Raw genomic sequence first — 13,792 nt, forward strand, 5'->3', positions numbered from 1 at the left:
AATGATGAATTCAGGTAAACCCATGAAACCATGAAATTTCAAATATTGAAAAGAAATTTTCAAAATATCAAAGGGAAAACAAATTATGAACTTCAGATCACACAATGGAGAAGTTCTTTTCCAAATTTTTTTGAAATTTCTATTTCAGCAATTGAAATTTTATAGCATACTCTAAATTTACCTGTACTCACTTTTACTACACTTTAAAATTTAAAATTAGATATTGGGGTGAAAGAGAATTCGGAATTAAAAGTTCCTCCCGCGGTATAGCGTCCCTCTTAAATTTTATAACTGCTGCCCATCCACCGAATGAAGACGATGGACTTTCAGAGCTGACTTCGTGCAATCGTCTAACAGAATATATGAAAACAGACAAGAATATATGCCCGCTTGTTGACGTCATTAAACCTAAGACGCTGATTGGTTAAGGGAGAAAATACTTGGATGGAAAGTAGAGCATGCTCTACTATCGTCCAAGAAGTTGGACCAAGTTCTTGGATGCTTGTTTACACGATCCAAGCTCAAAGCAAAACAAGTTTCCATCAATATCAATCAATCTCTGTCCAAGAAATTGGATCGTCTAAACAGGCCTTAAGGAGCGAAGCTTTTCCCCATCTTCTATTGTTTATTTTATTTGGTTTCAGTATCTACATGATCTCTGTTTTAACTAATGGGCTCGCAAAATAATTTCTCTAATCGTCTTGGAGGACTGACAGATCTAGAAGCCTTAACATCTACCTAGACTTTCAATATTTTCTTTTCCAAAGGTCTATTACATGCTTTTCCAAGTAAAAGCGGTGTAAAAAAATAATCTTAAGCAATGTTAAATTAATGTAGCATAATAAATTTTAAATATAAAATCATAAAAGTCTGTTCAAGAGAAAAATCAGTGAAATTTTAGAAATATTAAAATCTGATAATTTTAATGCTGATTCCTTGGTATGAAATATTTATATGAACTGATTGGATATGCATACAATTAAGGCAAAGAAAAAAAAATGTACGTAAAAAACACACAGTTGCACGAAATAAATAATGGTATGGTTATCTTTCATGTGAAATAAAATCTTGGTACACCATAATTAAAAAAATAATAATTTTTCAAACAATGATCAGTAATAATTAAACTAAAGCTTGCGGGGACATTCAATCCTTATAAATGATCTTTCTTGTCTTATGCGTCCCCAAAATTTATGTCCCATTATTTAAACTTTTTTCTTTCTTTCTTATCTAAGGGATATCTTGAGATTAATAAAATCTATCGAAAATAGGGAGAAGAAAAAACTGAAGAAAAGATAAAGCGTGGATTTAATTTTTCAATAATAATAATTATTATAAGCAAATAAAGAAAAAAAAAACAGTACCTATTATTGAAATCTTAACATAAAATATAGATACGAAATGTTGAAATTAAATCCACACGCTACAAGATTTTATTTTTCTTCATCTAATGCGAAGAACTGAGACTTATAATTAATGCCGAAATTAAAGTTTGCAGGTATTAAAATTTTGAATTTAAATTTTTGTTTGTAGTTTTCATGTCATTCTAGATGCAAATTTTATTTAACCAATTAATTAAATAAATATTAAAAACTGGGTACCGGGATTTTAAAGTTAAATTGATGGGTTAATCTAAGCTCTTTAATTACACAGACGACGTTTGCCTCAAACTTTATATTGGAGAATTATGTAGCAGTAGTAGCTAAGCTATGAAGTAGATGAAAAACTCCAATAATTAGAAGGTAAATTTTTTTATAGGCAGATCAAAAATTTCTTTAAATTTATAATCTGAAATTTAAAGTTCACTGTTATGCAAGAAGTCATTAATTCCAGGTTATTATTCGTGAAATATTATAAATATTTCGGTAAATAAAAAAACGAAACAAAGAACATTAAAGTGACTATCTGCCTTAATGGTATAATTACTTAATTTACTTTCTACATATTAGTTAACTTTCCTAATCTTTAGGTGATAAGTTAAGTATTGTTTAGTCTTAAATTCATATCTATCCATTTTATATCATTTCACTGAAATAATAAAAAAATATTTCTTATTCAAAACTTTGAGTGTGAATACAGCAGTTGTTTGGTTATTCTTATTGTTTAGTTGGTTTTTGTTTTTTTGGTTTAATATTTCTAGAGCGTATTTTTAATTATATATCTATTTTTCTGAGCATTGTAATTGAAAAACAGAGCGGATATTTATTAGAAATAAAAAAATAAATAAATAAAAAAGTAATTGGTTGGTTTCAGTAATTCAAATACCTAATTCTTTTCAACATGGTTTTTATTTTAAGCATTTATCAAGATGTTCTCTTACTATCTTTCATTTGTTATTGTTTTACAGCTTGTTTGTGAATACAAATCAAAAGCTGAACGGTGATAAAGAATATCGATTTACTGCTACTGGCGTGCCTCAAAATTTCCGACCGAAGTCTGATTGAAAAACAACAGGAAGTTTCATTTCGTCAGTTGGCAACTCTTTTCATTCCTATCCAGCGAAGGGGCTGGGACACCGAAATGGTGCGGGTTCTACTCTTTTACACTCTTTATGGATTTGCAATATTTATATTTGGTGGTTGGTGTTTTGTCTGGATGTTACATTTAATCGCAATATTAAACGGGTAAGTAGAAATGATTGAAATATTTCTGTTTGTTTGAGATCTTCTTATAATACCCTACCGATCACTACTGTTTATACTCGACGCTGGGCATGCCGGTTGAGTGCTGATCGCACCGGCGTTGGATTGGGGTTACAAGGTTTGGATGTTTAAAAGGTAAAGCGCTTAGGCTTAACGCGAAGTGGGCGAGGTCCCTGTCAATCTAATTCAAGTGCATATGTACCCGATTCCACATTGTGAAAAAAATTATTAAAATAATCTTAACACTGATCCTTCGTGAATAGATGTATAATTAGTTAGGGAATCAGTCAACATTTATTATTTCATCGCTTGATAGAATCAAAAATTTTTAAATATAACTTTCACCCGATCGGTCTGATCCATTACGCTACGTTAACTTTCACTTGTTTACTTTTTCTATTTCTTTGCGATACCAACTTTTTAATATTTGTTTCGATGAAATAAGTTTAATTAAATTAAATCTAGTCTTAAGGCTTTTTATTTTAATGGTGAATAAGAGAGCGTATGGATTAAATTTTCAATTAAATTGGCTTATGACAGTTAGTGGATTTAAAATAAAATGCTAAAATTGTAGTTATTGATTTTAACCGCATACTTTTTTATAATTGAATTTTATTTAACTATTACTAATGAAATAAAACTATAATTGATATTATTTATATAATTAACTACTTATTTCCAAATTGTTCGTCTTTGACGGAAAAAAAAGAGAACGTAATTAACTGGTCTGGTGATCATGTATTGATGTTTAAAATAAAATTCCTCCTTGTATAATCAAAGAAAAATTTATATTTTAATTGTTAAAATTTGTTATTGTATTTCTTAGAATTCAGAATAAGTACCTAATTGTAGGTGGGTACTGTATTATTAAAGTTCAACACTCTCCCATCCCCCCTCCTCCCAAAAAAAAGGAATAGTACCTAATTTTTATTTAACTTATTTCAATGAAGGTTGTGAAGGTTATGAAATATGAGATTTATTTGTTTGTATTTCATAAAATTTAAACGTACTAAAGAAGATTGAAGATTTGAAATATTAAAAGACAGTATATTATGGATAGGGCTGCAAGTTTGTCATGGGAAAAATGACCCGAAATTAACTGGAAATTTTAAAAATAATGCAAATTCTAAACACAAAAAAAAATTTATTATATAAATGACGTAAAAGTCAGAAATTGTGCAAATAAGAAAAACAAAAGCCTAAAAAATACTCAACAAAAGTATTTCTTTTCATTTCAGGCAATTTTAATATTTTTATTTAAAAGAACAGAATTTGCGTACCAAGTATTGTACATTGTCAGATTATTCTAATTTATGCTTCGTCGTTTATCACTTAATACTTTTTTATACTTTGAAAACGATCTTTCTGCGTCTACACTGTAGGCACTGACAAACATCAAATTGCCACTGTGGCCAATTTTGGATAGTGTTTGACCTTCGATTTCTAAACTGGAATAATATCAATGTGCAATTTCTTCACTGTTGCCTTGTAAGAATTAAATTCACTTATTAATTCTTTGTCTCCACAAACATCGGGATATGTTCACAAACTGAAGAATTGTCCTCTTCATTCAAAACACTGAAATGTTTATATTGATTGGGATAAAAAACGCAGCATCCTTTAAAAAAAAAAAAAAAATCTTGAGACTGGTTGGAAAAATCTCTGTTTATCACTGCTGCTTTAAAAAAAAAAAAATTTATTTTGAATTTTTTCTTGGCGCACTCTTAGAGCATTTAAGTGCTCACAGCATCCAATACGTTCGCGAAATCGAACACTTAATTGTAAACGACGTAAACTAATTCTTTGTTTTTCAAATAGGATGGTTCAAAATTAATGTTGCATATTTTTCAATTTCTTTTAAATCTGTATTCAAATCGGAATCGTGATATTCTTCACAAATTTTGCTTTAAACTGAGTTTCTACTACTTTCTTTCTCCTTATCTAAAGCTCAGCGTACATATCCAAATAATTTACATGGAATAAACAAGCTTCAAACCAGATATTCCATCTAGTTTGCACAGGAGCTGTTGGTAACGCAGCTTTTTTGTCTCTTTCCATCAAAATTAGATCGAAAGCGACCTTTACGTGAAGAACACTTTGTGAATGCACGCTTGATATGAACTGCAAAGCAATTCAGACTCATTTTGCCATATTTCTCGCAAGACATTTAAACGATGAGCATTGCAAGTAGCATGGACAGGATTTAAATAGACAGCTTTCCTTTCAGGCTTTGTTCATATAAGATGCGTTGTCAGTTACACAAGATGTAAATAGCATTAAAGTGAAGTTTGTAATTTTGGGAACACTGCGTAATTACTTAACTAACAGATTTAAAATTCACACTTTCTTGCACAATACTTGCAAAAAAAATGAAAACAAAGAAAGGTTCAGATCATCGTTTTGCATTTCTACTCATGGAACAGCTAATACGTTTAGAATATATCTGTTTTCAGAGTCTATTGTTTCATCTGTGACAATGCTAACACCAGTGGCAGATGTTAGAACATCTACAACTTGATTTTTGTGAAATTTGTGACTCTTTGGTAGATAGTGGCTTAGTAGGTGACTGGAGCTTGATATGACACCTATGTCTTTGAGTGAATTTTCTAGCGGATTGTTTGTTGCCTCAAAAACACCCGCCTAATCTAGAAATTTCCACAGCACAATGTTGCTCTTGAATTATTATTATTTTTTCAAACAAAGAAGTAATATTTGCTTGAATAACTCTCCATTCACCAGCAATCTATTTTTATCGAATCTTACTTCTAAAATGTTTATCGCAGCTATTTTTTCTTGAGAAATCAACAGGAACATTGCATGTGCTGCAAAATAAAAGGTTTTTCTAACTTCAAAAGTTCCTTTTTTAAACTGTTAGCATCACTCAAAAGCAGTTGCTTTACTCATATGGCCCATATTTTTAACTTGCAAACATGCATTAGCAGGGTTTGATAAAGAAGGGGACTAGCTTTAAAAGTACAAGCTAAGCTTATCCTAGAAAACGTTCTAACTTTCCTGCTATCAGATAAATGAATGAGAAAAGGCTCTAATTATTCCTTTTGTGACAAAGTCATGTGATTATAAACACAAAGGCTTTGTTTTAAAAATATTAAGGAATCCCCCCGTACTATGGTTGGAAAGCTATACCCACTATGCCTGCATTCTATATTCAAACTATTAGTTATAAAAAGCCTTATCTCCCTCTCATCTAAGAAACTTGCCCCTATTTAAGAAATGACAAGAAGCCATGGATGAAAAATTGGCTAGATATGTATAAACGCAGTAGAAATTTCATTGCCCAATGTTATAGCCTATGCAACAATTTTTAAGTCAAAGATTTGATTTATATAACATTTTCCTTTTTTTGTGATTCCAATTTCTTTTGTATTCTTGCTGACTTCAGGAAGGTAATCCTAAGCTGTCAATCACCCTCCCTAAGTGTAGAAAGACCCAGGGCTAAAGAGAATAGAAGGGCTGGTTCACTCCTTTGAGGAAACTCTCGCCGCGCCAATCCTCCGATTTTTTCTAGTGACGTCACTTTGGCGCAAAGCTCGCACTTTTACTTCAAGAACAGAGCGTTCGGCCTTACTAGCTCTAACTAATATTGGAGCATTTCTTTTTGTGACATATTCCAAGACATTTGTTATGTTCTATAATGACTTTCCTCAGATTTTGCAGTGAATTTATAAAATTTTAAAACTATTATCGAAATGCCAGTTTGCGCGATTGCAACTTGAAAAAATTCTGATAGATAAACAAAAGGAAAAAATATAATTTTCCGCGTGTTCCCTAAAGTAAATGAACAACTATGTAAAGAATGAATTCCGAAATGACACAGTTAATATAAAACAGCAATACGTTTTTTCTATCATTACGAACTTTTATAAAAATTCGTTATCTAAATAGAAACCGCCTCGTTACTTCAAAATGAAAGGCATGTAAAAAAAATTAAAAAATGGATAAAGTCAAAGAAAATTTAAACGTAAGTAAAAAGTATAAATAAAATATATAGTGTACAGTTGAAATTCTCCTAATTTCATAATTTATTTTTTTAATGTAGTTATTCTAAATATTTATAATTCTTTTAAAAATTATATTCTCTTGAATTTAAATATCTATAAATTATATAATCTTTAATTTCAATATCTATAAACAATTGTAAAATTTCTAATGTCATTATGAATGTAAATTATTATTTTGTTTCAGTAATTAGCATTTAAGGTTGATGTTTCCTAATGATTAAGTATGAACAAATTGCTATTAACGGCATATTTTAAAATCGGGGATTCTAAATTTAACTCAACTTATTGTTATAAAAGAATATGTAGATAAAAATGTGTCGATATATGCTTCCATTTTTCTTAATAATTAAAGTTAAAACTGAACTTTTTAAAATAAAGTATTTATAGAGTCATTTTCGCCAACTAGTAAAATAAGTTTAAACTGGTATTTTTTTTAATATAATGGCCAAGAAAAATTTTTTAAGCTATGTTTATGAATGGAAATAATGTGTTAATTACGTAAAGTTTGAGAGCTAATAACCAGAAAAAGTCTAACTTATTTTTACAAAGAGAAAGATGCAAAGTTATCATAATATCTTTGCGTACGATCTTCCGAGATCTGTGGACACAGTGACGTCATGAGGAGGGATATCGTAGCTCCAGCTCTAAGAGCAGAGTGAACTAGCCCTTCTATTCTCTTTAGCCCTGAGAAAGACCACCTTACTTGACAAGATTATCTCTAAACTATTTTCTTGTCATTTTTTATTAATTCTACTCCCATACATCAATTGTGAATGTTTCAGAAAAGTAAAAAATTGTGTTAAATAAGAATAATAAATTAAGGAATTCAAATTTTAAGCAGTTTTCACACAAATGAAAACATATTGAGAAATTCACAGATTTTGGACGGGGAAAGAACAATTTTGCGATGCGCCAGACCTGCAGCCCTAATTATGGAGATGGGGTTATGTAGTCATATAAAGGTTTATCTGAATTATGTTAAATTCGCAAATTTTAATACAGCTGAAAAGTTGTAGGTTCAAGATACTTAAAATGAAGTCAATAAAAACAAATTCATCATTTTTTAAAATCAACAGCAATTCATACTTGCCTATTCAGGACACAGAAACTTGTGCATGCCTTACTGTGTGTAAAAATTTTTATAATACCACTAGTTGAAAAAGAATGAATTAAACTATAAAAAATTTCTTTGTCAACTTTTTTCTCAAAATTCCAAATGTTCCTTTAGAATTTTTTAGGTGAGTAACAAAAAATTTTATAATGATATACAAAAATATCAAGTTTAGGAGTTGTGAATTTTAAAATAAAATTTATCAAATTATACATTGTATATGATAAGATTTTGACTTTTCTTATAAACAGGGACTGACAAAATTTGTAAAATTTTTGGGCCCAGTCTTAAGAACAAGAGTCTATAATTGTGATTTTATCTCATTTACTGCAAATTTTAAAAAAATATCCTCTCATAGACATATTAGACCATTTTTTAGTGATCTGGGTCGTATCTATCTTTTGACAGTGAAAATGTTAAATATTAAATTTAATAAAATCAAATAAATATCAATTCAGCATTAATTGTATAAACACAAACCAGTGTATTTCTATGACAGAATAGGTAAATCTTTCAAAGGTATTTGCACTCTATAACTCTCATTGAGAGTCTTATTCCTAATTTATCACTCTAAGTGACAGTGATCATAAAATATATTAACAGTTACGGTTATTAATTAAATTGATGTTATTTATTAATTCAGCAAGACTTAGTCTAAGCCTAGAATGAATATATAAGAAAAAACTAAATAAAATCCTGAATAAAAGACATTTTTATTTTGTATTTTACAACTCAGTCAGCATGCATCTCAAATGAAATAAAAATTGAGTTCATTTGTGATTTTTTCTTACCAAATATATTCTATATTAATATTTCTTAATCTGTTTTTAGGAAACTTAAGTTGCATAAAAAAAGCCAATTACCATCTCCTGAAGTTCCCTTACCAGGTGTTTCCATATTAAAGCCTTTGACTGGAGTAGACAATAATTTGTACACAAATTTGGAATCATTTTTTACAATGAACTATCCAAAAGTAAGTGGTTATTTAAAAAAATTAATATATAATTTTTTCTTTCTGGGTCATTCTACAGTATTTAACTAATATATATATATATATGTAAACTTAATTAAAAAGAAAATATTGACTTAACAATGTGTTAACATAATTTAATTCATAAATACACAACTTGTGGTTCATAAAGCTTATTGTGGCTCTTGAACTATCTTAAATGTTAATAAAATAAAAATGTTAAAGTAAAATTAAAAAAATGTATAGTAGTACAGTACAGAACCCGTTATCCGGAAATCGGAAAACCAGAAAACGGGAACAAAATTCGATAGATTTTCCCACCATTTTTTTTAAAAATATTTTTTCCTCATAAGATTTTAGAATTTTTCTTTCTTTTTTGAAAGATGTTTACCTTACCATCATCTTGGAAATAATCATTAGTGTATTACTTTATTGTTTTTTCTTTTCAAGATTATTTCCAAATATTTTTTTTTTAGTTGGGTTTAACAATAAAAAAAAAACAGCTTTCCGAAAAATCAGTCATCCGGAATAGAGATGGTCCCGATCGTTACGGATAATCAGTTCCCTACCAGTATTATCCAGAAAACTTAAAAATAAAAAATAAAAAAAAAAACGAAATCAATACATTTTCCCGCCACTTTTTTTAAAAAATGTTTTTTTCCTCATAAGATTTTAGGATTTTTCTTTCTTTTTTGAAAGCTGTTAACCTTGCCATCATATTGGAAATAATCATTAGTGTATTACTTCATCGTTTTTTCCTCTTTTTAAGATTATTTCCAAATATATATATATTTCTTTTAGTTGGGTTTAACAATAAAAGAAACTGCTTTTTGTAGCGATTCAGAAAACCGGAAAAATCAGTTATCCGGAATAGCGATGGTCCCGATCGTTCCGTATAATCGGTTCCCTACTGTATAATGATTTTCAACTGTAACATGTTATTGATTTTTATTTTTAGAAAAATATATATATATATATTTTAAAATTTAAATTGCAATGACAATTATCTCACCAGTCTGATACTGTTTAATAAATTTTGTTTTCTAAGTAATAGTTAAAATAAGCAGAGTTCTCTCCCTAGGAATGAAAAAGGGCAGGATGCTTCCCCTGTAAAAAAGGTGTTTTGAGCTTAAGAGCACTCACTTAACATTGTAAATATTTATCAAAATATTATGTGATAACTGAATTACCTTCTCATACTATTGAAAGAGTAATTCTCTCTCTCTCATCAAAATATTAGAAAAATTTGTAGTTTATAAAAATAGTTAAAGGCAATCTCTTCGAACATTTTTATTCCTTAAAAAAAAATAAAAGAATTCTCCTCCTTATATATAACAAATATTGAGTAATAGAATAATATGTTGAAAGAGTTAGTCCCCAAGGGAATTTTTGCATTTCCTGGATTTGTTGGTTTCTAAAAATCACTTAGGGTGACCCGGTGTAATTCATGATCACTCTGTTTCTGGGGTAAATAATGATCACCTAAGTTTTATTCAAAAAAAAAAAAATTATTTCTAAATTTGAGACATGTACAAGAATGCTTGTATGCTTTACTAAAGTATAACTACATTTACTTAATAATAGTTTTTTATTTAATCTAACAAAATAAGTACCTATATTTTAAACTGCTTTCTGTATTTTCCATTTCAAAGATGGGTTTCAAAATGTGCACATTTCTGCAAAGATCCCCCTCCTTCTCTTAATAATAAATATTTTGAGTTACTTTCTTTTTCTTTGATATAAAAATAGTGTAAGCTTTTGTTTAATTGTTTCACATCTACTGTAAGCATTATAATTGATTATAGGAAACTTGCCCCCCTACAGATGGGGTAATTATTGATCACTGGGGTAATTCCTGATCATTGTCATTTCTTCTTATAAATAGTATAAAAAATAGCTAATAAATAGCCAATTGTCTTTTCTTAAATAATAGTTCATATTTATTAAGTGGAACAACTATAAAATATATTCTAACTGTAATCATAAAATTTGTTTTTAACTGTATACAAGACAAATGTGTTCAGATTTGCACCATTTCTGGTTTGTCTTACCTTGCTTCGATCTTAATTTTATGTGTGTGCATTGTTACAATAGTTTTTAAGTTTATGAATTAGCCTAATATAAATATGGTGAGAAATTATAAGCCTAAAAAGGATACTAAGCTATAACAAAGGGAAGCAAAATGAGTGAATTTTCTGTAATGATTGAAAATGAAAATTTCAGTGTGACAGTTGCTGCCAGAGCTGTTGACATACTTTACTTAACTTTACACTCTCACATAATGAAGTTGAAAAATCCAGCAAAAGTAACCCGTGTGGGAACTCTTTGTTATATTCCAGCAGAACATAAGAATGAGTTGGATGCTTTCCTAAAATGTATGGCACGATGCGAAGATTTTTGGAAAATTTAAAGTGTTAATCTTTATTCCTGCTTTTAAATAAATCGTTTTATTAGCGGCTTAAACATATCTTTTTGGTTTATTTATTTGATCTTGATGTCTTATTTGTTAATTATCATTTTATAATTATTTTTGAACAGCCCCTTAACTACTGATCAGTAATTACCCCAGAAGTGATCAAGAGAAGGGGTACTTCCTGATCACTAAAAATTTAAAATCTTTTAAATTCTAATTAGATTTTCAAACAAACGAAGGTAGCATAGGATTCATCTCATATAGCCTCAAACTTCCTAGATGAAAACCATCATCCTAACATCTTTGCTTTTCTTCGCACTATTGGTATTTTAAACAGTATATAAGAAATTTATCAAGTTTTATCCACATATAAAAATACTTGCATTTTCACTGTTTTAAAATTCTCATCATTTTTACTATACTTATTGTGTAATTGTACTCTATTCTACCTTTTAATGTTTTTAAAACCGTGTGTCTGGCGCAGCATGTCCTCTCTGGACCTTGTGCCATTAAATCTTACATTCAATTCAATTCAATTCCTCAAACTTCCAGTAAATATTAAAATTCTATCTTGAATAGTTTTTTCACGAAATAGATGTTTGCATTTTTTGATCAGGAATTACCCCAGGTCACCCTATATCAACAAAAAAAATATCTTAGGTTATTTTTCTTTTCTTTCCGTGAACATTTTATGAATTTCACATTTATGAGAAGTGTTTTAATCTTTGTGCTTCTATGGGAAAAATGCAATCTTATTATTTTTTGGACAAATGCTAGTTTTAGCTTAGCAGTCGCATTTTGCAACAGTGTTGTAAGTTTGCTCTTGCCCCTTGTATAAATAACTAGTTAATAATGATTGATGTTTTGCCATATAATACACAATATTTATAGTGGTCAGAGGTGGTACTCTTAAATTTTTAAAGTTTATTTACATTTCATTAATTTTCATATTTGAAGTTAACAATTTAAATATTTTTAAGTTACAAAGACATAGCTGCCTACTCTACAAGTTTTTCCAGTAGACTACAGGATTTTATCAGTTTCTCTTGTGCTACTAGTTTAATAAAAATTCTCCTGGTTTTTGTAAATTTTTTAAAGTTCCCTAAAATTGAGTAAGCTTCCTAAAAAAAATCCCTATTGAAATAAAAATTTTACACAGATTATTACTTGCTTGAATATTTCAATAAGTGTTTATTAATACATTATGAAGCAAGCCTCATTTATAAAAATCAATTTAAAACTTTTTTGCTCTAAGCTCTAAAATTTTGACTTTTCAAAACTCCCTTTTTTAATTAATTAAAAATCTTTTAACTATTTTTGATGAATTAAATGTGTATCACTATTTAAAATTATGAGTAAACAAAAAGCTTAACATTTCAAGTTTATTCAATGTTAATCATGAAAAGAAAATGTTGCAACTATAAAATTCCTTATGTGTTCATTTTGCAACAATTATCCTGAGATTTATATTTTGTAAAATCTACTGGATTTTTCCCCATCCTTGTTGGCAGCTATGCAAAGAAAAACTTATGTAGCTTACACAGGGCCGGATTATACCTTTCGTAGGCCCTAGGCATAGCCGTTTTTGCCCCCCCCCCCATTCCTCCCCTCTTTCCCCGCTAAAATTTTCTTGCATATTTTTTTTTAAACATTTTTATTAATATGGGTTTTAATTTACGAATTTGTTTATCCAACTTTATCTGCAATACCGACATACTGCCGATATTGCAGTTGATATCGATAATACCATTTTTTGGTGAAAATTTACTCTTCCGATTTAGAGGAAAACTTTGTAGATGAATTTTTACTATTTTCAAATTTGTATGAGCATAAATCTGCACAAGAAATGTTGAAGGCTCAAATTAAAGATAAACTTCTGAATACTTTTCCTAACGTTCACATTGCATTAAGAATATATTTGTCGATTCTTGGATCAAATGCAGAAGGAGAAAGATCTTTCTCCAGATTAAAATTTATAAAAAATTATTTGCGTTCAACAATGAATCAAGATCGTTTGGCATCTCTCGCACTTATGTCTATTGAATACGACATTTTGCGTAGTTTGGAATTCGACATCATAATACAAGATTTCGTTGAATCCAAAAATCGCAAAAAAGTAATATATTAGATCATAAGATTCTGCAAAATAATTTATTACCGAAAAATATTATATTTTTATTTGTATCTTCATAATTTTGTGCAAAATACACTTGTTTTTAAACCTAAATTATTTTGGTCAATAAATTTTTTTCTCCCAAGTTTTTCGTAGGCCCCTGAATTTCGTAGGCCCTAGGCACGTGCCTAGTGTGCCTATAGGATAATCCGGCCGTGAGCTTACACATTAATGTCTTTATGCCACTGAAACAAAATTCAATCAAACTACTGGTTTCCTCTCAATTGATTAGAAAAAATGTCTGTTTCCTGACTCAAGTGAAACATTTTGAAGTTTTTTATATGATATGATAGTTTGGCTTTGAAACTATCATAGAAATAAGTTTGATAGACTTATTTCTGACCAATTAGATAATCTGTATAAAGGCAATTGTAAATAGAAACCAAGGGGAGAGAAACTTGGTTATATTTTTTAAGTATAAATAATATGCCGATTAAGCAATTAATATATTCTAGTTTTTATAA

General features: G+C 29.1%; 1 protein-coding gene across 3 annotated transcripts in view; it reads left to right on the top strand.

Moving 5' to 3' along the window:
* Window positions 1–13,792, top strand: part of GlcT (ceramide glucosyltransferase) — a 46,599-nt gene that overhangs the window by 16,133 nt on the left and 16,674 nt on the right. For 2 of the 3 annotated variants that reach the window (XM_016067260.4, XM_016067261.4), the window contains exons 2-3: window positions 2,348–2,624; window positions 8,604–8,745. In XM_016067260.4, coding sequence (XP_015922746.1) covers window positions 2,521–2,624; window positions 8,604–8,745 — 246 coding nt within the window. In that variant the 5' untranslated portion in view covers window positions 2,348–2,520. Of the gene's footprint in view, window positions 1–1,667; window positions 1,743–2,347; window positions 2,625–8,603; window positions 8,746–13,792 lie in introns of those variants that run through there. The other variant, XM_087152496.1, reaches the window with a different exon arrangement.

Source organism: Parasteatoda tepidariorum, chromosome 9 (assembly GCF_982258835.1).
Source record: "Parasteatoda tepidariorum strain Cologne lab strain chromosome 9, Ptep-v5.0, whole genome shotgun sequence".
Classification (NCBI taxonomy): domain Eukaryota; kingdom Metazoa; phylum Arthropoda; class Arachnida; order Araneae; family Theridiidae; genus Parasteatoda; species Parasteatoda tepidariorum.